The 20,896-nt window shown below is 63.3% G+C and overlaps 1 protein-coding gene across 5 annotated transcripts in view; it reads right to left on the bottom strand.

Annotated features, from left to right (window-relative positions):
- Atcay (ATCAY kinesin light chain interacting caytaxin) overlaps nucleotides 1–20,896 on the bottom strand; it is a 29,090-nt gene that overhangs the window by 2,524 nt on the left and 5,670 nt on the right. Inside the window, exons 3-13 of one of the 5 annotated variants that reach the window (XM_078033707.1) lie at nucleotides 16,993–17,051; nucleotides 14,400–14,621; nucleotides 12,336–12,521; nucleotides 11,832–11,934; nucleotides 8,510–8,641; nucleotides 7,610–7,696; nucleotides 4,642–4,740; nucleotides 2,465–2,500; nucleotides 2,105–2,148; nucleotides 998–1,069; nucleotides 402–434 (exon numbers count right to left, since the gene is read on the bottom strand). In XM_078033707.1, the coding sequence (XP_077889833.1) occupies nucleotides 402–434; nucleotides 998–1,069; nucleotides 2,105–2,148; nucleotides 2,465–2,500; nucleotides 4,642–4,740; nucleotides 7,610–7,696; nucleotides 8,510–8,641; nucleotides 11,832–11,934; nucleotides 12,336–12,521; nucleotides 14,400–14,621; nucleotides 16,993–17,051 (1,073 nt within the window). The other 4 variants (XM_078033708.1, XM_078033711.1, XM_005332033.4 and 1 more) reach the window with 4 other exon arrangements.

Below are 20,896 nucleotides of genomic sequence, written 5' to 3'. Positions count from 1 at the left end.
GTCCACCCACCCTCCCACCATCCTCCACCCCCTACCCACCCACCCACCCACTGACCACCCGCCTATCCCTATCCATCTGTCTGTCCTCCTTCCTTCAACATCATCAACTGTCCACCAGACACTCTCTGGGGATTTTGAAGATGAGGACACGTTTAAAAGTATAAAAAGGCAAAAGAAGGACTCATAAGGGTACAGGTCGGTGATGTCACCTGGTCACGAGCAACCAGCCCGTGTGACTGCACCCCTGCGGTACAGGGCAGGGTGACGGGCTTGGGTGACCACTGCCCCGCACTCCCGGGGCAGCACCCCTCGCCCCCAGTAAGCCATGGTGCACTGTCCCAAGGCTGGGCTCCACTCGGAATGCTCGGAAAAGGTCACCAACCACCCAGCGTCACACCCACCTCGTTTCCTGATCCTCGGTGACCAGGTCAGGCCTGTGGGAGAAAGGAGACTCGGTGCCATTTACCTGTCTGGTCAGGACTGGGGCCCGCGGGGACTGACTCTGCCTGGCCTTGGTCTGGTACAGAGAGGTGTCACCTGCCGGGTGACAGATGAGCCAGGCCCCTCACCGCTGCCAGGAGTCCCCTAAAGCTGCTCGGGGCTCACAAGCCTGGGGAGGCTGCGTCTATGCACCAGGACGTTGACAAGGTCACCTTCTAGAACCTTCTCTGAGAGCAGAACTTGGTCTCCTGGTGTGTGCTGATGGAGGGACAAGGAGGGGACGGTCCCTGTCGGAGGCCCTGACCTTGGGAAGCCCCGAGGACAGAAGACGCGGAACAGGTGACCAGGGAGCTACCTTAACTTGCTACACACCAAGGTCACTGTCAGCGGTCCCCAGAAACGCGTGTGCCCGTCACCGGGCTTGGCTCCTGTGGCACTGGGGGACCATCTGGAAAGAGCCTCGGGGCCCTGCGGCCGGTCCCTAGGCTGGGCCAGGCGCTGGGGGCCAGCAGCCCCTGGGTGTCACCTGTCGCCCCGTGGCCACCTGCACACTTACCTGTCCTCCTCCGACGCTGCCTCTGCCCTCTCCTCAGGCCTGGGCAGGAGGAACTCTGGCTGCGGCCTCGCGCTGTGGACAGAGAGCGCCAGGTGACGAGGTGGGCCAGCGGGCTGTGTGGCCCGGGCTGTGTGGCCTGGGGACGGTTCAGGGTGGTCGTGCTGGGCCCGGGGTGGAGACGGGTCACTGCCGTCCAGTAGGGGCGTGTCCTGGTCATGGGCAGCCCTAGAAGTGGGCCTGGGGGCACCGGGGTGGAGGACCCTGGGCCCTGGCTTGGGGCGGGCTCTGGGTGGCTATTCCACAGACGCTGTGGCACCTGCTGTCTGCCTGTCCATGTCTCAGTTGAGGACCGGGCAGCACAGTTCACAGGGGAAGGTCAGGGGCAAGGACAGGTGGACAGCACTGTGGGCAGGCCAGGAGCTGGCGGCTCAGCGCTGGTGGCTGTGGCAGGGGAGAGGAGGCAGGAGGGGCCTCAGGGGCCACAGTCCCACTGTGGGGACATGCTCAGAGGAGTGGACTGCAGGGAGGTGGACAGCCCTCGTGCCCAGGTGAGGGGCGTGAGGAGGGGGTGGCACCTGCTACCTGCCACCCCTGCTACTGGACCTGGGACGTGGTGTCCACTGAGAGCCAGCCACAGGGACCCTCTCCTGGGAGTGCCCGAGCCTTGGAGCCATTGAGACGGGGGAGGGGGAGGCCCCAGCTGGTGTGGAGGGGCCAGAGCTTCAGCCTGGGGAGACGGAGAGCCCTGGAGAGGGAGGGGGACGGTGCGTGGCCCGGGGTCTGCCCCATGCCCTGAGCCGTGCCCCTGGACAGGGGCGGGGGTCCGTTTTATGTTGTGTCTGTTAATCACGACAAGGACAGGCGGGAGGAGAGAGGCGGGAGGGGAGAACCTCCCCTGCACGACAGGCACCAGAGTGCTCCTGGACAGTCCATCTGCCCAGGGCACTCCTCCCTGGGGTCCTTCCCTCACCCAGGGAGGTGTCTCTGTCCTCTGCTATTTGGTCCAGGACTGTCATATTCACCTCTGCTTTCCCTGAGCCTTCATGACCCACCAAGAGCCCCAGCTCTCTCATGGACTTGCTGTGGGTCCTCGGGCAGGTGCCTTACCCTCTCTGAGCAACTCTCGGCGGTTGTGAAAGCATCCAGCAGCTCTGTGTAAGTGGGAAGGGCTGAAACACCCCTGGAAGTCTGTGCACGCTGCTGTGCAGAGGGAGGGCTCAGCCCCAGGGCAGCCAGGGTCCTGCGCTCGGGGCACCCTCCCCGCTTCCCAGGACACCCTCCAAGGTGCATCCAAGAACTTCCCTAAAGCCACCCTGTGGCTGCGTGGGGGAGCGAGGACCCCACCTGGCCCACCAGCAGGCCCTGTCCTGAGCCCAGCGTGGACCAGTAGGCCACCCCTGGAATGACAGCCCATGCCTCCCCCGCCGGCAGCCCCCGCCCGGCAGCCCCTCAGGGCTCTGCACACACCTCTCTCTCCGCGCTCTGAGTCTTTCCTCTTCGTACCTGAAAGAAAGAAGCCCAGGTGGGCGCGGCCTGCTTCCCGGTGGGTTCTTGCTGGGGAGGGACCCTCTCGCGCTCTCTGTGCTGGGCTGGAGCCCGGGACTCTGCACATGCGAGACGGTGCTCAGCGGGAGCCGCACCCCAGCCCTCTAGTTTGGGGCAGAGAAAGGATCCTGTGCTTTGGCTGCCCGCCCGGGGCTGCAGAGCAATAAGGAGCCCCCAGCCCGCCGCTGGGCGGCCACCTGGCCCCGCGCCTCGCCTGCCAGACCCCGAGTGGGAGGGTCAGTTCCGCTGTCGAGTCCAGCCTCTGCACAGAGGGGCGCTTGGCTGATGGGTTTTGCCACCAGCGATTGGGCAGGACCCTCCATCACCAGGCCCCGGATGCTCGGGAGGCAGGGCCCACATCCAGCTCCACAGTCGTTCCCTGTGAAGGGCCCCGAATGCGAGCTCCCAGCTTCAAGCCCCAGGCAGTCTGTTCCGACTGCGCCCCTCGGCCACCACCGCAGAAATGCAGTCACCAGTGACTGGTGACCCAGGGGTGTGCCGCCACGTCAATACAACTTTATTGATGGGGCTGGGACTGTGGCTCGTAGGTAGAGCGCTCGCCTAGCACGGGCGGGACCCGGGTTCGATCCTCAGCACCACATGAAAATAAAGGTATGGTGTTGTGTCCATCTACACCTAAAAAATGAATATTTTTTTTAAAAACTTTATTTATAAAAATAAGCAGAGGAGCCAAGCATGGTGGTGCACGCCTCTCATCCCAGCAGCTCTTGAGGCTGAGGCAGGAGGATCCTGAGTTCAAGGCCAGCCTCTGCAATGGCAAGGCACTGAGCAACTCAGTGAGACGCTGTCTCTAAATAAAATATATAAAAAAAGGGCTGGGGCTGGGGCTCAGTGGTTGAGAACTAGCACAAGTGAGGCATTGGGTTCAATCCTCGGCACCACATCAAAACAAACATCTACAACTAAAAAAAATATTTAAAAAAGGGCTGGGGCTGTGGCTCAGTAGTTCAGCACCCCTGGGTTCAATTCCTGGTACGATATATACATATAGATTGCCACAGATACCTTTTTTTTTTTTTTAAATGGTGCTGGAGATGCACCCTGGGCTTCACTCATGGCCAGGTGAGCTCTACCACTGAGCCTCACCCCAAATCTTGGATGCATTTCGATGATTAATGTCCAGGTTGCAAAAATATATTCTGAGCAGAGACCAAAATGTAACTATGGGGAGCGGATGCACATAAAGCCTGCTTCCTGCAGCGCTGGGGCACAACTCGGGCTTTCGAGACTCGCAGTCTGGTCACCGTGTGACCTCAGGGAAGGACAAATCGTGATGGCTCCTTTGAGGTGCAGGAACAAATCGGGATTTTTAATGTGGCCAGTGGGAAGGGGACATGGGGCGGCTGCTGGGGAACCGAGCCGTGGTTCCTCCACAGCTGGACGCGGAGTCGCCTCCGAGTCTACTGCTGGGCCCACCCGTGAGAGCTGGTGGGGTCTCCAGGGAGCACGTCCAGGTCGCAGCCACGGGGTGGAGAGGCCGACACCCCCACCAAAGTGGGGCTCAGGGTGCGGCCAGCCACACACGGGTGTCCCTCGGTCTTAGCGGAAGGGCACCCAATGCCTGCTGCCCGTGACAGACCTGGGACACGGTGCTCAGTGACACAAGCCATACCCAAGGGACACCTGGCAGCCTCCACCCCAGGGGATCCCTGAAGTCTCAGAGCCACAGAGAAGCAGCGTGGTGGGAGCCGGGCTCGGGGGACAGGAGCCAGGCTGGGGGGACAGGAGCCAGGCTGGGGGGCGGGAGCCGGGCTCGGGGGACAGGAGCTGGTGTGGAGGGTCAGAGCTCCATCCTGGGGGACGAGAAGCTCTGGAGGGCTGGTGGGGACGGCCGCTCAGCCTGAGACTGCCCCGTGCCCCTGAGCTGTGCTTGGACGCGGGCAACATGGTCAATTTCGTGGTCTGTGGGTTTACCACAGTTTTGAACCTGATGCTGAGGAGCGTTGGGTGGCATGGAGCCTTGGGGACCTGTTGACATTATTCTTAGTGAAAAAAGGGCAGGATGCGTGGCTTGCCCCCCCTATCCCCCCCACACACCTGGCCGGACCCCAGGGGCTCCCAGCGTGGGGGACACTCACTGCAGCACACACTCTGGGATCTGCACGTGCTCCATGGGGATCAGCTGCTCCAGGTCCTCCAGGCTGTGCACGTACTGGATCTTGCTGATGAACTTGACACTGCAGGACGGGGGGCGTCTGAGTGCCCAGAGAGCCCAGGAGCCCTCCCCGGAGCCCAGCACTGCCCAGCCAGGGACGGGCTAGGGACTGCAGTGCTTTTGCTCCTCGGCCGATTTCCCCAGGGATGCTTTTCCTCGGAGGCGCTGCCCGCGAGGACACCACGGCCACTCGGGCACGGGAAGCGGTTGCAGGCCTCTGCCTGCTCCTCCTCCTCCTCCTTTTCAGTGCTAGGAGCTGAGCCCACTGCGGAGCTGCCCCTGCCCTGTTTATTCGTTTATTTTGAGATGGTGTCTGGCTAAGTCGCCTGGACTGGCCTTGACCTTGCGTCCTCCTGCCTCAGCCTCCGGTCACCGGACTGCCAGTGCATGTGCCAGCTGTCACAGCCCGTCCTGGGGACAGTGCTCGCTTCCTGTTGGAGCCTGGGCTCCGGCTGCGGCAACCCAGGAGGCACCTCATTGGCAGCGCGGGGCTCGGACTCATGGCTGCTTTGTTGTTTTTTTCCTTTAATTAAAGTTAAATTTAAGAAACGCCATGAAAGCTTTTCAAGGTGGCATAGCAAAGTCGTCACTGAGAACTGGGCTGTGGGAGGAAGGCCAGGCCCGGGCGGGCGGCCGCAGGGCTTTGTGTCTGGGCTTCTGGGTTTGGACGTCCCCTGGAAACGGCTCAGCTTCCTGGAGGGCTCTGGGGACAGAAGAACCCTGTGCCCGGCGGAGGCCCAGGGCCAGGGCAGGAGCAGAACCTCTGCAGATGTTTCCTGGCCGTTGCTGAGTGGCCATCTGTGTCGCGGGGCAAGGAGGACGCTTCTGCGAACTTCAGATTTATTTCGCAATCTGAAAGCCCCTGGAGCAGTGTCCCAGGACCAGAGGCCCCAGCAGGTGGCATGACAGGGCCAAGGGCCTCCGTGGGTCGGAGCTGGAGAGGCCGCGGCTCCGGCCATCTCGGCGCGCTCCCCCAGCGCCTCGGAGAGTCCTAGACCATCAGTCAGCACTACAGCCTGGAGCTGCTCCCCAGGCCGGCACCAGCCTCACAGTGACAGGGACACAGTGCCACCCCACCATCAGGAGCCGAGTCTCCTTCCCTGAGGGGACTGGGGGACATTCCACCCAGGCCGGGCGCTCAGTCCAGCTTGCCCCGACGGGACAGCGGGTCCTCAGCACCGTGGGCGCTCGGCCGCCTGCAGCTGCCCTTCCGGGCTCCCGGCTTCTCCTGGGGAGCTCTTGCGCCCACCATCTCCTTGGAGCCCCCAAAGAGACCCAGGAAAAGAAACCCAAAGTGACAGAATTGCCCCCGTTAAGGGAAAGGCCCAGCCAAGGCAGCCTGAGGGGCGCAGGGCGGGCGCCAGGCCCCCACCCTGGAGGGCACGCTCGGCCTTCCTCGGGAAATCGGTCATTAGCGTGATCTGCTCAGCGCAAAAATAAACACACGCAACCTGCATGTTATGCAAATAAAGGTGTGTGGATCAGCCCCAGGAGCCGCCCTGACAGGCCCTTGAGGCAGACCTGAGCTGGGGGCGCAGGGGCAGGGCCGGCCCTAGCTCCCCCAGAGCCCCCCTAACTCCCCCAGAGCGGCTCAGCCTGAGACTGAGGGAGCCAAGGACCTTGGTTGAATTCAGTGTCTGAATTAAGTCAATTGAACCTGCGGGACGTGGCCCGGGGTCACTCAGCAGACCTGGGGCGCTGGGTCCAAACCGTCCAGAGGAGGGTGACCTGGGGGCCCTGGAGCGTCCCATCTAGTAACAGGTCTTTGTTGACTGGGGGCCTGACACAGGGTCCCTGCTAAACATGGGACTCGTGGGACCCTGGCGGAGCTGGAGTCTGGCCAAGGTCAGCCCCACAGGGGTTCTGCCTTGTGTGCATGGGCCCCCGACAAAAATCCTGGGTGCCCCATTGCTGGGAGAGTGAGGAGGGTCCCCGAGTGAGCCCCAGAGGGGACACGGGCTGCGTGGGCTCTGCGGGGCCTCCTCCCGTCTTCTCTCGGGTTTTCATCTGTATCTTTGGCTGGACTGACCGCGACTGAGCGCAGCAGCTCCCCCGAGTTGGTCTCGGGCCGCAGCCCACCCGGGGTTCACGGCCCAGAGGGTCCCAGGCGTGGAGGGGGCTGGCTGGGTGACACTGTCCAGGGGACCCATTGGCCCACGCAGGTTCTGCAGTGGGTGGAGCCAGGCTGGCCTCCCGAGTGGCCTGGCCATCTGACTCTCGGTGAGTTCTTGACCCTCCCGGGCCTCGGTTTCCCTGTGCCCGAGACTGGGGCCTGACAGCAGCCTCTCGGGTAACGGTCGCAACTGGTGAGAAGTGCGCGGCGCTCAGTGTGTGGAGCCGCGGTGGCTGCCAGTCCCCCTGCGGGCCCACGCCCTGCCCGCACGCCCAGGTGGAGGTCTGAAGTGGGGCCAGGCACAGCGGCCGTGGCTGTCCTCCCTGTGGTTGGGAGGCCGAGGCAGGAGGATCGAGAGTCCAAGGCCAGCCCGGGCGACTCAGCAAGGCCCTGAGCAACTAAGCAAGACCCTGACTTAAAATAAGACAAAAGGGCTGGGGTCCAGCCGGGCGGGGGCCCCCAGTCCACCCCAGTGCAGAAAACCAAAGGAAAATAGCAAGTGCGGGGAGGGGGTGTTCCAGACTCCAGTCTTAAGGCATTTTGGAATATTTGCATATGTGTGATCCTGTTTTTGGTGAATCTGCGTTTTGACTGAGAAGTGTCGGGGGTCGGGATGGAGATGGCCACTCGCAGCCTCATTCCACTGAACGAGGAGCGGGGCTTTAGATTTTGGATTTGGGATTTGTGCACTGGGTGAGCCTGGTCAAGGCAAGGGCAGCTAGAGACACACCCTGCAACCCACCGCTGCCTGTCGCTGGCCACTGGCCGCTGGCCTTACCTGATGAAGGGGCGGGAGATGGCCAGCACGGTGCGAATGAACCAGGAGGGGTGGACGATGATCAGGGACTTCAGGTTCTTCCGCAGTCTGTGTGGGAGGCACAGGAGACCAGTGAGCCCGGGCAAGCCCTGGGGAGGTGGGAGGGCCACCCACCGCCTGGCCGCGTGGCTCTGGTGGCCTGCCCTAGGGCTGTGAGTTGGGAGGGACCCACTGTAGTAGCCAGGGGCCTGGTGGGCAAGGCATAAGCTGCTGAGACTTGTCACCATCCAGTGTCCTGGATGGTGAGGGCCAGGGTGGCCTCTGGTCACATGGAGCTGGGCGCAGGGCCCCGCCTGTCCTCCCAGCCGGGACGCCCCTCCCCCTCCTGCGGAAGGAGAGGGCTCTGATGCCACTGCCGCTGGAGGGACTGAGGAGGAGGAGCCACCCGGGGGCAGAGCCCGTGCAGGGACCCGCCCCGCAGGACCTTCCTACAGGAGGCCCTGGAGGCCAGGCTCCGGATGGGCAGCAGCAGGGGCGCCAGGGCTGAGGGCAGCTGCACAGGGAGCGCCTTCACAGCAGGCGTCGTGCAGTTAAAGGGACAGCAAAGGTGCGTCCCCCTTATCCTAAATGACTGCTGTCCTTAAGGGAGAACCTGGGCACAGACCCCGGGAGACGCTCTGCGCAGACGCAGGTGGAGGCTGGGCCTCACTCTGCCGAGGACGCCAGAGTCACAGACTCCAGCCCACGCTGGGCAGGGTCTGGACACTCCTGTTTGGGCCCAGGGGCCAGGCCGGCCCATCTGGGCTCCAGGACGCAGCGTAGCTGTTGGAGACTCCACCTGCTCCCCGCTCCCTCTCCCTCGGCAGCCCCGCAGCGCCGTCCACCTGCCCACCCTGGCTTTGCACGCAGGCCGGCCCTCACCTCCTGTCAATCATCTGGTAGCACTTCTTCAGCCAGCCGAGGCCCGGCATCCTCCGCCGGGGCGTGGCGCCGTTCAGGTACACGATCATGTAGTCCTCCGCCACCAGGAGCTCCAGGCTGCTGATGACGTACCTGGCGGGGGGACAGGGCAGCGCCCGGGGGCGCCCAGTGTGAGGACACCCACGGGGCCGCCCTGGCCGGGCCGGCGGGTCTGCACAGGCTGGCCCCTGTCCTGGAGGCTGGGGAGACGCCGTGGGTGCCCCACAGCAGCCGCGGCTGTTTTATTGAGCATTTACTAGGTGCCAGTCACTTGGTGTGCACACTCTCATTCAAGGTTTCCCGAGACCCACCCTAAGAATGGATGTGGCCCTGTCCATCCACAGCTACAGAGGCCTGCGTGGGAACACAGTCCACCTGCTCTGGAGGCTGGAGGCCCGCCTCTCCCTGTGTGATTTCACATAAATGCCCCCAGCCTCGGCCTCTCATCTGGGGAGACTGGGCCCCGGGACACGTGGGCAACTTCCTGCGCTGGCCTTCGTGGGCACCTCCTCTGGTCTGAGGGGCCTCCCAGCCTCCGTGGAGAGCCCCCCAACCCGGCTGGGCAACGGTGGATGTGGACGGCAGGTGGGGGGGGAGCAGGAGAAAGGCCATGGGCGGCTGCTTGCGCCCTGGCCTGCCCTCGGGGACGTCTGTGTCTGACTTGCTGACAGCCCTGGGGGTCAAGGGCACGTGGAGAGCGGGCGAAGGTGGAGAGAGAGCTGGGTGGAGGAGACCCGGAGAGAGGGAGCGAGGTCAGGGTCGGCCTGTCACCGAGGACTCTGGGGCCAGGTCTCTCCTGCAGCGGCATCCTAGGCGCTGCCGTGGGTGGAGCAGTGTCCCTGGCCTCCCACGCCATGGGCGCCCCCACACTGCCCAGGCCACTTTTTCCTCACCAAGCCCTCCTCTGTGTAGGGTCCAGCCTGGCAGCCCAGTCCCGCTCTGCGAGGAAATCTTAGTAATAACAAAGGTAAGAGCCGCCATGACTCCTGCGCTCTTAGCGTTACCTGCTGGGTGCCTGCCACCAATCAGCCCTGGCCATCACAGTGGGGCTGCCCTGTGTGTCCCTGGTGGTTCATGACCTCTCTGTGCCTGGATTCCCCACCTATAGAATGTGAGGCAATGGGACCCACCACCTAGGGTTGTGGTCAACATGGGCCATGCTGGCATACAGGAAGTGCCTCGCCTCGTGCTGCCACACTGTAAGAGCTCAATAAATGATGGTGATGACGGTGAAGGCAGTGGTGATGGTGGTGATGATGGTGAAAGTGCTTGTGGTGGTGATGGTGGTGTTGGTCATGGTCATGGTGGTGGTGATAGTGATGATGGTGGTGATGGTGATGGTTATGATGGTGAAGGTGCTTGTGGTGGTGATGGTGGTGGTGGTCATGGTCATGGTCATGGTCATGGTGGTGATGGTGATGGTTGTGATGGTGAAGGTGCTTGTGGTGATGGTGGTGGTGGTGATGATAGTGGTGGTGATGGTGGTGGTGGTGGAGATGGTGGTGGTGGTGATTATGGTGATGGTGGTGATGATGGTGATGATGGTGATGGTGGTGGTGGTGGTGGTGGTGGTGGTGATTATGGTGATGGTGGTGGTGGTGGTGATGGTGGTGGTGATTATGGTGACGGTGGTGATGGTGGTGGTGATGGTGGTGATGATGATTATGGTGATGGTGGTGGTGATGGTGGTGATGATGGTGGTGATGGTGGTGGTGATGGTGGTGGTGGAGGTGATGGTGGTGATTATGGTGATGGTGGTGGTGGTGGTGGTGATGGTGATGGTGGTGATTATGGTGATGGTGGTGGTGGTGATGGTGGTGATGGTGGTGGTGGTGGTGGTGGTGATGGTGATGGTGGTGGTGATTATGGTGATGGTGGTGATGGTGGTGATGGTGGTAATTATAGTGATGGTGGTGATGGTGGCGGTCTTGGTGATGGTGGTGATGGTGGTGATGGTGATGGTGGTGGTGGTGATGGTGGTGGTGATTATGGTGATGTTGGTGATGGTGGTGATGGTGGTGGTGGTGGTGGTGGTGGTGGTGGTGGTGGTGGAGGAGGTGGTGATGGTGGTGATGGTGGTGGTGGAGGTGGTGGTGGTGGTGATGGTGGTGGTGGTGGTGGTGATGGTGGAGATGATGGTGATGGTGGTGATGGTGGTGGTGATGGTGGTGGTGGTGGTGGTGATGGTGGTGGTGGTGGTGATGGTGGTGATGGTGGCAGTCATGGTGATGGTGGTGGTGGTGGTGGTGGTGAAGGTGGCGGTCATGGTGATGGTGGCGGTCATGGTGATGGTGGCGGTGGTGGTGGTGGTGAAGGTGGCGGTCATGGTGATGGTGGCGGTCATGGTGATGGTGGTGGTGGTGGTGGTGGTGATGGTGGCAGTCATGGTGATGGTGGCGGTCTTGGTGATGGTGGCGGTCTTGGTGATGGTGGTGATGGTGGTGATGGTGATGGTGGTGGTGGTGATGGTGGTGGTGATTATGGTGATGTTGGTGATGGTGGTGATGGTGGTGGTGGTGATGGTGGTGATGGTGGTGATGGTGGTGGTGGTGGTGGTGGTGATGGTGATGGTGGTGGTGGTGGTGGTGGTGGTGATTATGGTGATGTTGGTGATGGTGGTGATGGTGGTGGTGGTGGTGGTGATGGTGGCGGTCATGGTGATGGTGGTGGTGGTGGTGGTGATGGTGGTGATTATGGTGATGGTGGTGGTGGTGGTGGTGATGGTGGTGATTATGGTGATGGTGGTGGTGGTGGAGGTGGAGGTGGTGGTGATGGTGGTGGAGGTGGTGGTGATTATGGTGATGGTGGTGATTATGGTGATGGTGATGGTGGAGGTGGAGGTGGTGGTGATGGTGGTGATGGTGGTGGAGGTGGTGGTGATGATGGTGATGATGGTGGTGATGGTGGTGATTATGGTGATGGTGATGGTGGTGGTGATGGTGGTGATGGTGGTGATTATGGTGATGGTGGTGATGATGGTGGTGGTGGTGATGATGGTGGTGATGGTGGTGATGGTGGTGATGGTGGTGATGGTGATGGTGGTGATTATGGTGATGGTGGTGGTGGTGGAGGTGGAGGTGGTGGTGGGGATAGGGAGGTTCTGGAGGAAGGCCATGGATCAGTGGCAGCCAATGGGGCTCCGGTGAAGGTCTGTGGCAGCCATGCCCTTCCCTGGTGCCAGCCGGAGCCTCCCAGAGCCTGCACCGGGCTCCCTGGCCTGAGCCCACGGACCCGGGTGTCTGGCAGCACGGTGGCCTGGCTGCTGGGATGGGTGGCGACTTACAGGAAGAGGTTCTCCATGATGTAGTGGTAGTCAGGGGAGCTGCTGTCCGGGAGGAAGCAGGCTGCAAAGACGATGATGGCGTTGAGGCCTTCGCCGTAGTACCCTGGGGAGAGGCGGTCAGAGTGGCTGAACAGGCCCCCGCACACCTGGCCAGTGCTGTCCAAGCTCTGAGCCGTCCCAGGCCACTGTGGCATCAGTCCCCCTTCCCCCACCCACATGCTCGGTAAGACACTGCCCTGAGCCGCAGCAACCTGGCAGGGAGCTGAACCCCCCAAGCAGTCTCTGCCTTGGCTGGAGATCCGCAGCCATTGTCCTGGTCACCACGTGTGTATCTGCCACACCCACCCTGTCCTAGCCAGCCCACCCTCCTCCAGCAAGATGAAGGCTTAGAATTCCCAGAGAGCAGAAGAAGAACCAGGGTCCAGAGGGGCCCCCTGATGGGCCCCCAGCTGCCCAGCATTCCTGGACAACAGGGGGGCAGGGGTCCCAGGGCACCAGGCTCACCTCCGTGGGTGACCACCTTCATGTACGGCCGGATCATGTGCAGGTCAATGCGGTGCTCTTGTTCCCCAATGATCACCGTCCGCCACAGGCGCCCGTTGGCGGCACTGCCATCCTCTGCTGCGCCGTCCCCAAACAGGTCTGCACTGTCACCGGGCATGTTCTTGGCAGTGGCCACAGGGGTATCATCTGGAAGCACGCCGGGGTGAGCAGAAGGGCTGCTGGAGTCCAGACATCTCGCCACCCTCCCTCCGGCCTCCCTCTCACGGTACCCACTGCTGCCGGGGGCACGTGGCTTCTCCCACCTGGCTGCTGTGTCCCCATCTTCCTCCCCTCCCCCAGGCCTGGCTCAAAACCACCTCCTCCAGGAAACCTCCCACGATTGCACCCCAGTCTGCAGGCCGCTCTGGGCCTCCTGCACCTCCGCCCCCCGACCCTGGCCATTTCCCTCTTCTTTAAAAATCTTGTTTTTAATGACTTTATTTTATTTATTTATTTTGGATGCGGTGCTGAGCCTGAACCCAGTGCTTCCCCCGGGCTGAGCCCCAGCCCAGCCCCTTTTTGCTCTTAAAACAGTCACTTTCTGCACACATTTCCCAACAGATGTCAGCAACTGGGAACAAAGGCCACAGGCCAGGGCCTGTGTCCCCTGCGGCCAGCACCCAGCTGTCCTCTGTCCTCTGGGCATCTCACTCACACAGGTAGGCTACGTTCGGCTGACTGATCCTGTTAGGGTGGGGCTGGGAGAAGTGGGGGAACTGGGAGTCAGAAGTCTCAGCCAAGTGCTAATGGACACTAGTGTTACCTTTACACTGAGGAGCGGAGAGTGGCCAGCAGAGTGGCCAGTACTCATCCAGTCGGGGGAGCTGGGTGGAGCCCGCTTCTGCAGGACTCGCTGTGTGACCTTGCACACAGGACCGCCCTCTCTGGGCTCCCAAACTGCCCTGAAAATGGCCACCTCTCTAGGCTGGGCTCAGCGGCAGAGCGCGAGGCCCTGGGTGTGACCCTCAGCACCACACGAAACCAGCAAAATAAAGGTCCATCGGTAACTTAAAAAGAAAGGCCACCGCTGTGACACGTGTTCTTCTGGTCACAGCGTGACCGTGGGCCCCACGCTCAGGCCACAGACGTGCTGTCACCTTGGCCCCTCTGCACTTTGTGCCCCTCACCCACCCAGCAACCATGGCGGGCCCCACTTCCAAGGGGACCCCCCTGCCACTTCTCTGCACCAGCAGGCCACCCCTCCAGGCTAAGGTCCCCCCTTCCTCTGACCCCAGCTGCCCCTCTGGTGGCTCCCGGAAGCCTTTGCTCTCATTGGCCCTGGACCCTCTGTCCTGCACCCCATGGGGCCAAAGCCAAGCCCCTGGCCGAGGCCACCTCAAGCCACACCCTCGGCCGCTGCTGCCCCTGTCCCCTGGGCCTCGCTCAGCCCCGCCCCACGCCAGTGGCACTGCTCCCGCTGGAGAGTCTCCTCTCCAACGTCCACCCTGTGCTGACCCCCGTGGAAGGGACCCCACCCTGTGGTCCTGGCCCAGGTCTCCCAGGGGCACCGTGGACACGGCGGGGTCCTTCTCTGGGTGGTGTCCTGGGCACTGGCAGCGAGGGGCACTGCAGGCTGCCAAGCTACAGGCTGGGAGCTGCCCCCCACCAGCAGTGACAACTAAATGTCCCCAGACAAGGCCCGGTGTCCCACGGTGGGGTGGACGCGGTGGTGAGAGGCCCCTTCCCAGCGTGGCTTCCTGAGCTCCCCGTGCGTGTGGCTGGTGCCCGGGGCACCCTGATCTCTGCTTCCTGCCCGTCAGTGTCCGCGGCCCTCCCTGGACCTCCAGCGCCTGGGTCAGGACCTGCCCCCACGAGTCCGCGTCAGGGGCAGGCTGGGAGCGCGTCGCCCCGCCACTGCTGAAAGCCATGTGCCCCAGGAAAGTCCACCAGCCTGCGGGAGCCCCTGCCCAAGGGTGGCCCCCGTCAGTGCCCTGTGCAGCTTGCTGCCGCTCCCGGAGCTGCCCGCCAGCTGGCGAGCCCGACTGGGGACAGGGTGGGGCACTGGGCGGCCGCGGCGGCCCTCACCTTCCCACTCAAGCTCATTCCCGTTCCCCAGAAACTCCAGCGAGTCCGTCTCGTCGGGGGTCTCGATGTCGTCCACGTTGATGTCCAGGTCATCGGGCGTGTCCAAGAAGTCGTCCGACAGCAGGGAGCCCTCGCTCTGGTCCAGGGAGATGTTGATCTCCGGGGCCACCAGGGTCTTCCTCTTGCGGTGAGCTCCCCCCAAGTTCAGGGCGGTGGGCGGGGCTGCGGGAGAGACCGACCCTGTCCTTCTCCTGTCCCTCCTCCAGATCCCACCGCCCCCACCTGCCCAGGGGAGTGCTCAGCAGCCTGCGGCAGAGCTGGCCTCCCGCTCCCTGGATGGCGCTCCCTGCAGGTGGAGCGTCCTCCCCACGCCCGCGGCTCCTCCAGATCCCACCGTGACATCCCTGACGTCCAGTGGCAGCAAGTGCTGCCTATCTCCCGGACAGGAGCGCCAAGTGCTGTGCAGCCTAGGGCCACCCGCCACCGGGGGCAGCGAGGGGCAGACCCCAGCCCCTTGGCTCACCCTGCCCTCCCCCCAGGAGTGGGTCCAGGGCACAGATGCTTCCCCTGGCTGACCGGGCACGGTGACAGCAAGGCTCAGGTCACGGTGACACTGGTCACCGGCAGGGAGGCAGGGGCCCCACCACGTGGGCCCAGAGGGCAGGGATTTGAGCCAAAGAGGATTATTTCCAAGCTTTAAAATCAAATGGAATTCGCTCTAAAAAAGTGGACTTTGGGAATCTGCCCAGGTCTCCGGCCTCAGGCTGGCTTGGGACCCTGGATGGTGGCCTTCCTGTGGCCCCGGCTTCCGGGAGGTGACCCCGGCTTCCAGGTTCCCGGCTGAGAGAACCCGTCCCGAGTCGGGGACACCTGAGACTCAGCCAGGTCTGAGACGCCTGGAGACTTTGTTGGGGCTGGGGGCTGCCTAGCGGGTGGAGCCCTGTCCCCCTGGGCACCGGGCCCGAGGTGGACCCCAGCCACCTGGGCCTTGGACTTGCAGCCTCCAGAATGGAGAGCGAAGGAACCCTCAGCTTTAGCTGCCTGGTCCCTGGGACCCCACAGCGACCCCCGGAGAGCCACACACTTGGTGGCACGATCCTGGTCCTAGGCTGGACGTGGCCTGGGGACCTGGTGCTCTCCTCCTGCCCCATGAACAGTTACTGCAGGAAGCCCAAAGGCCAGGCCGCCCGGAGCCTGGTAGGCCCGGTCCCCAGGAGTGGACTCCTGTGCCTCTTTCCTTCCTCCACCTTCTCTCTCTCTCTCCCTCTCCCCCTCTCTCCCCTCTCCCCCTCCCTCTCTTTCTCTCCCTCTCTCGTCTCTCCTTCTGTCTCTCTCTCTCTCTCTCCCCCCCTCCCTCTCTCTCTCTTCCCTCTCCCCCTCCCTCTCTCTCTCCCTGTCTCTCCCCCCCCTCCCTCTCTCCCCTCCCCCTCCCCCTCCCTCCCTCCCTCCCCCCCTCCCCCTCCCTCCCTCCCTCCCCCCCCTCTCTCTCTCTGCTGACAAGGAACCTAGAGCTTCCCACACTCTGCCCAGGGCTCCCCCACCGGCCACACCAGTCTTTTGTTCCATTTGGAGACCGGGCCTCGATACATTGCTCAGGCTGAACTTGCCATCCTCCTGCCTCAGCCTCCGAGTCCCTGGGACGGAGGTGGGATCAGGTCGGGGTCCATGGGTGGAACTAGGGTTCTCCAGAGGACAGTGTCAGGGCATGTGTGTGGGGGGGGCACGTTTCAGGTGTGAGTGGTGGCCACGGTGCCAGGTGGCCTGGCAGAAAGGCCCGGGACGGCCTGGCGGGTCCCTCCAGCTCTCCCGGCAGCTCCCTTCCTGGGAATTCCAGCCTTTCTCCTAGAAACCCTCCGCTGAGCGGCCGCGTGGGGCGCGGCCCAAGGTCCCTGCTGGGGGCCTAGCGCAGAGGCCCCTGCTGCCTGCTTGGCCCCGGGGACGGGCCTCCCTGAACGTCCCCTGGACACTGAGCTGGGTGCAGTGCTGCAGGGCAGGGGAGGACTGGGCAGATTGGCTCTCACTGCTGTGTGACCCCAGGGGCCTGCCCGTCCCCCTGATTAGGTGGGGGGGCACCGTGACGGGACACGTGGCAAGATGCAGGCGGAGCTGGGTCCACGCAGAGCTCAGCAGAGACGCCAGGGAGGAGAACACAGGGCTCGGGCAGCTCGCCAGCCTCCTGGGCGGCCTGTGCCCAGTCTGGGGCTTTGGGTCCTCGGAGCAGTCTGGGTGGCACGGCCTTCCGGGGCTGCCCAGGGCTCCTCTGACTCCGATCCTGGCATCCCCTGGGTACCTTGCGCCTGTCACCTCATTTCACCCCTATAGACTCCCTCTGCAAGAAGCCCACTACCTGTATTTAGTAGAGGGGGAACGGGAGGCCAGAGAGGCTGAGTAAGCAGTTCCAGGACGCACAGCAAGGCATTGTGCTCTCTTTGTGACACGACTCTCACCGACATGGCCACCTGCCCTGCAGGCCTGGCCACCCTTCCCTGACTGCCCTCTCAGGGTATGTGTCCTTTGATGTTCTTACAGTGACAGCCCAAGGCAGAGCCAAAGCAGACACCAGGTTCCCACTTCCCCCCGTGGGCAGACTTACAGGACGCGTCTTCCCCGGGGCTGCCAAGCAGCTCCATGCCCGTCTCTTCTGGGAGCGGCCTGAGGACCCAGCCAGGAAGGAGCGTGGAGATCCACCAGAGGCGCAGGGCGACCCGGGCATCCGCGGTGCAGACAAAACAGGGTGGACAAGGCACCGTGAGAGCTGGGAAGCCTCTGGGCCAGGCTCCTCCCAACCCCCGCCAACGTGGCGCCCGCCGGGGCCGGGGCGAGCTGAGCCCCGAGGGAAGGATCCCGACTCTCCTGCGGGATAGAGGGCTCCCCAGAGGGGCGAGGGCCTCGCGAGTCAGCCTGAAGGACGCCCCGGCCAGCGCTGGGCGGCTGACAGCCAATAGCAGGATATTCCTGGATTCTACTCCAGGTGGGAGGTGAATGTCCCTGAGTCTACGCTGATGGCCACCGTGGACAGGGAGAAGGGACGGATCCCGGTGCAGGGGAGCTGCGGGTGGGGTCTGCAGAGGTGGCCTCCAGGAGACGCGTGACCCTCCCACAGGCCACAGCGTCCAGGGGAGGGGCCACGCAGCGTCAGCCAGGTGGCCACGCCCGCAGCAGCCCGCGGGGCCCTCTGCGCCTCCTGCCCTGAACCCAGGGGTCCCTGAGAAGGTCAGCCCATCTTGGTGGACGGCAGCCCCGTGGGGCACCAAGGAGTCCCCGAGACCCCGTCCCTGCTCCGAGGAGCCTGAGAAGATTTGAAGACCTGCTGCCAGGTAGCATGGAAATGGGGTCCCACCACTGGAAAGGGACATCAGGGACAAAACCGAGAAAATCTGAATCCAGTGTGGCCTTCAGCAGCTGATAAGACGTGGACGTGGCCAGCGCCCGGGCTGCAGCAGGAGGCAGACCAGGAGAAACCAGGGCGGGCTCTGGGGCTCTTGGAACCCTCTTTGCAACATTTTTGCAAACCCGACCGACCGCTGCAGACCAGGAAGACGATTTGAGAAGCAGCCAGGCGTGCACGTCCCTCTGGGCAGCCCTGGCCTCCTCCAGGGCCGGGGAGCTGAGCTCGGGTTTGCAAGCTGCGACCTCGTTCTGTGGGGCGGCCAGAGTCCTCCCTGCAGGGCGCTGGCCCCCTGGAGCCGCAGCGGGAGACTCACATCTGGTCAGAGCGGCTGGGGTCGGGGGGAGAGCTTCAGCCTGCGCCTCTTCCAGTCTGTCAGGGTGCAGCGGGTCTCTGTCCCCTGCCCTCTGGTGTCCCAGGGTGATCTGGGGGCCTGAGGCCCCGAGTGAATCAGAGGTCGGCCTGATCTCGCGGGTGGAGGCCCAGAGCAGAGTGGACGTCCACAGGAAATCCGTGCTCAGGGTCCACAGCCGCACACCTCAGAGTCGGGCAGAGAGGACCACCTGGGTGTCCACTAGGAGTGTCCCTCGACCACCCGCAGGAGCGAGGTGGCAGCCGCACTAGACGGACCTGAAGACCTGGTGCTCAGTCAGAGCCACAGACACAGGCCACCGGCTGTGACCCAGTGACAGGAGGGTCAAGGACAGGAGTCCAGAGACGGGATGTGGGCCATGGGGAGGGACGGGGGCCGCGGGGGGAGCAGCAGCCCCAGGCAGGGCACCACGGGGCAGGTGGATGGAGGGGAAGGAACGGGTCAGGGCGAGCACTACTGGTGTGGGATAAGATCAGGAGCCCATGTCCCCCAGAGCAGCCCCCAGAGGCAGAGGACATCCCACAAGGTGAGGGATCGTGCCGACTGGACGGTGTGAGGGTCCTGTGCAGGCCCCAGGCTCCAGGAAGGAGGCCCAAGTGCGGCAGATGCCCACCCTGCCCGCCCGCAGAGCTGGGATTCCCAAGGCAGGTGAGACCTTGCCACTCCCCAAGCCCTGGGACAGCCCCAAGCTCTCCAGACCTGAGAACCCTGCCCACCGCCCAGGGCCACCCTGATGTCTCCTGGAGAATTTGCTTTCGGAGTCCCTGATAGGGAGCCTCTGTTACAGGGGGGAGTCTGCCGGCACGGCGACAAATGGCAGCCCTCACAGCTACTCGGGAGGCTGAGGCAGGAGGAGCACAGGTTTAAGGTCAGTCTCAGCAACTCAGGAAGACCCTCTCTCAAAATAAACAGCACCGCGGCTGGACCTGGGCGGACGTGCAGGTGCTCGCCTCGCCTGTGGGAGGCTCTGGGATCCATCCGGTAATGACTACAAAGAGAGAGCCGTCCCCTCTGTACGCAAGCTGGACAGCATGGCTGCATCCCTCTGTCCTGGGTAGAGCTGGGTCCCTGAGGTATCCGCTCAAGTCCCGATGCCTGGTGCCGGGCTGTGGCCTCATTAGGACATAGTCACCCTCCCTTATCAGTGGTTTTGCTTTCTGCATTTTCAGTTACTTGCCATCCACTCTGGTCTGAAAATACTAAATAGAAAACTCCAGAAACAAATATGACCACAGATAGAATAGATCCGTAAGTTTTAAGTCTCCCTTTTCCTGAGGAGCGTGTGACTTCGTGCACTCTGTGGCTCCAGCACCTGGGTCATCCTTTCGTTCAACGTATCCGCACGGTGGATGCTACTCTCCTGTTAGTGACTCAGTCACTGTCTCCGTTATCAGACTGCCTGCTGTGGTGTCACGGTGCTTGTCTGCCAGGAACCCCTGTTTTTCTTCATTATGACCCCGAAATGTCATTATTTGGCCTTTCAGACATGCCACAGAGAAGCAGGGGCGATGGACCCTCTGGCGCGAGGAGGTGAGTTCATCACGGGTGTGCGCGTCCGGGCAACGTGGTTCTGTGTGCCCAGGGCTGGGTGACATCCCCATGGGCTTCCATCGAGGGTCTTCCCAAAGCCAGCGAGGAGCTCCGGCGGGGTTCCCCGACGTGACGGAGTTAAGATGAGGTCGGGCAGTGCTGGGTCACGGGGAGCCCCCACCTAACAGCTGTGTCTTTCTAAGAGGAGCAAACCGGGGATTTGTGCAGTGAGCTGGGCGATTCCAGGCTGCGGGAGGCTCTGGCTCCACAGGGGCTTGCAGAGGGCAGTGGGCAGAGAGACCAGGACGAGCAGTGGGCCCCGGTGATGTTCCCTGGAGAGGGGTGGCCAGCTGGGAGGAGCGGCACGGTGAGCCCCGGGGCGGGGGACACACAGGCGGCTCTGTGGGCCCAGCTGAACCCTATCCGAGGCAGAGCCTGTGGTTCCTCCAGGGCTGGGCGCACAGCAAGACCACTGTCCTGCAGCCGCTGGGCCGCTGCCCCGGGAGGAGCCCCGGCAGCTGGAGAATTCTTTGGAAAGACACCCGCCTCTTGCCCGGTGCCCAGCCCCTACAGAGCGGGGCCTGTTCTGTTCGCAGCTGCGTCTGGACAGTGCTTCCCGGGGCCTGGGAGGGGGTCGCTTCCACAGGGAGGAGCGGCCTCGCGGCCTCGCAGAGAGCGCAGGCCTGCTGGAGCTGGGACCCGGCCACTGCCCGCCGTCCGCAGCTCGTGCCTCGGTGGCTCCCTGGTGCCACTGAGTCCCAGCAGGAGCCCCAGAACACGCGGGCTCCGCCTCTGCGGGTCCAACCAGCCTCGGGTGGAAAACGGTCCTTAAAAACGCGTCTGTGGACGCGCGTGGACGTTTCGCTTGTCATGAAGCCAGGCAGCGGGACGGCTGTGTCCACGGCGCTTCACGGTGTGGGGAGTCCGAGTCACCTGGACAGGGCTTGAAGTCCGGGGTCTGTGCCAGCATGGCACTAGCCTAACGGGGGGCCGAGTGCCTGTGGGTCCCGGAGCCGGTCCCGGGTACCAGGAGGCAGGGGCCTGCGGGGGTTGCTCGAGTCTGGGACGGTCAGCCGCCAGCTGCCAGGAGACCTGGGCGGAAGGAGGGTGCCATGCCTTGGCCCTGGGCAGGGACACAATGCTTTGGTCTGGGCAGAGACCAGAGTCCATGGGGGCCAGAGGGGACATGAGGCTGAGGACTGGCCA

This window comes from Ictidomys tridecemlineatus, chromosome 2 (genome assembly GCF_052094955.1).
Source record: "Ictidomys tridecemlineatus isolate mIctTri1 chromosome 2, mIctTri1.hap1, whole genome shotgun sequence".
In the NCBI taxonomy this organism is placed as follows: domain Eukaryota; kingdom Metazoa; phylum Chordata; class Mammalia; order Rodentia; family Sciuridae; genus Ictidomys; species Ictidomys tridecemlineatus.
The sequence above is the reverse complement of the archived record's forward strand: the minus strand, read 5'-3'. Positions and strand labels throughout refer to the sequence as shown.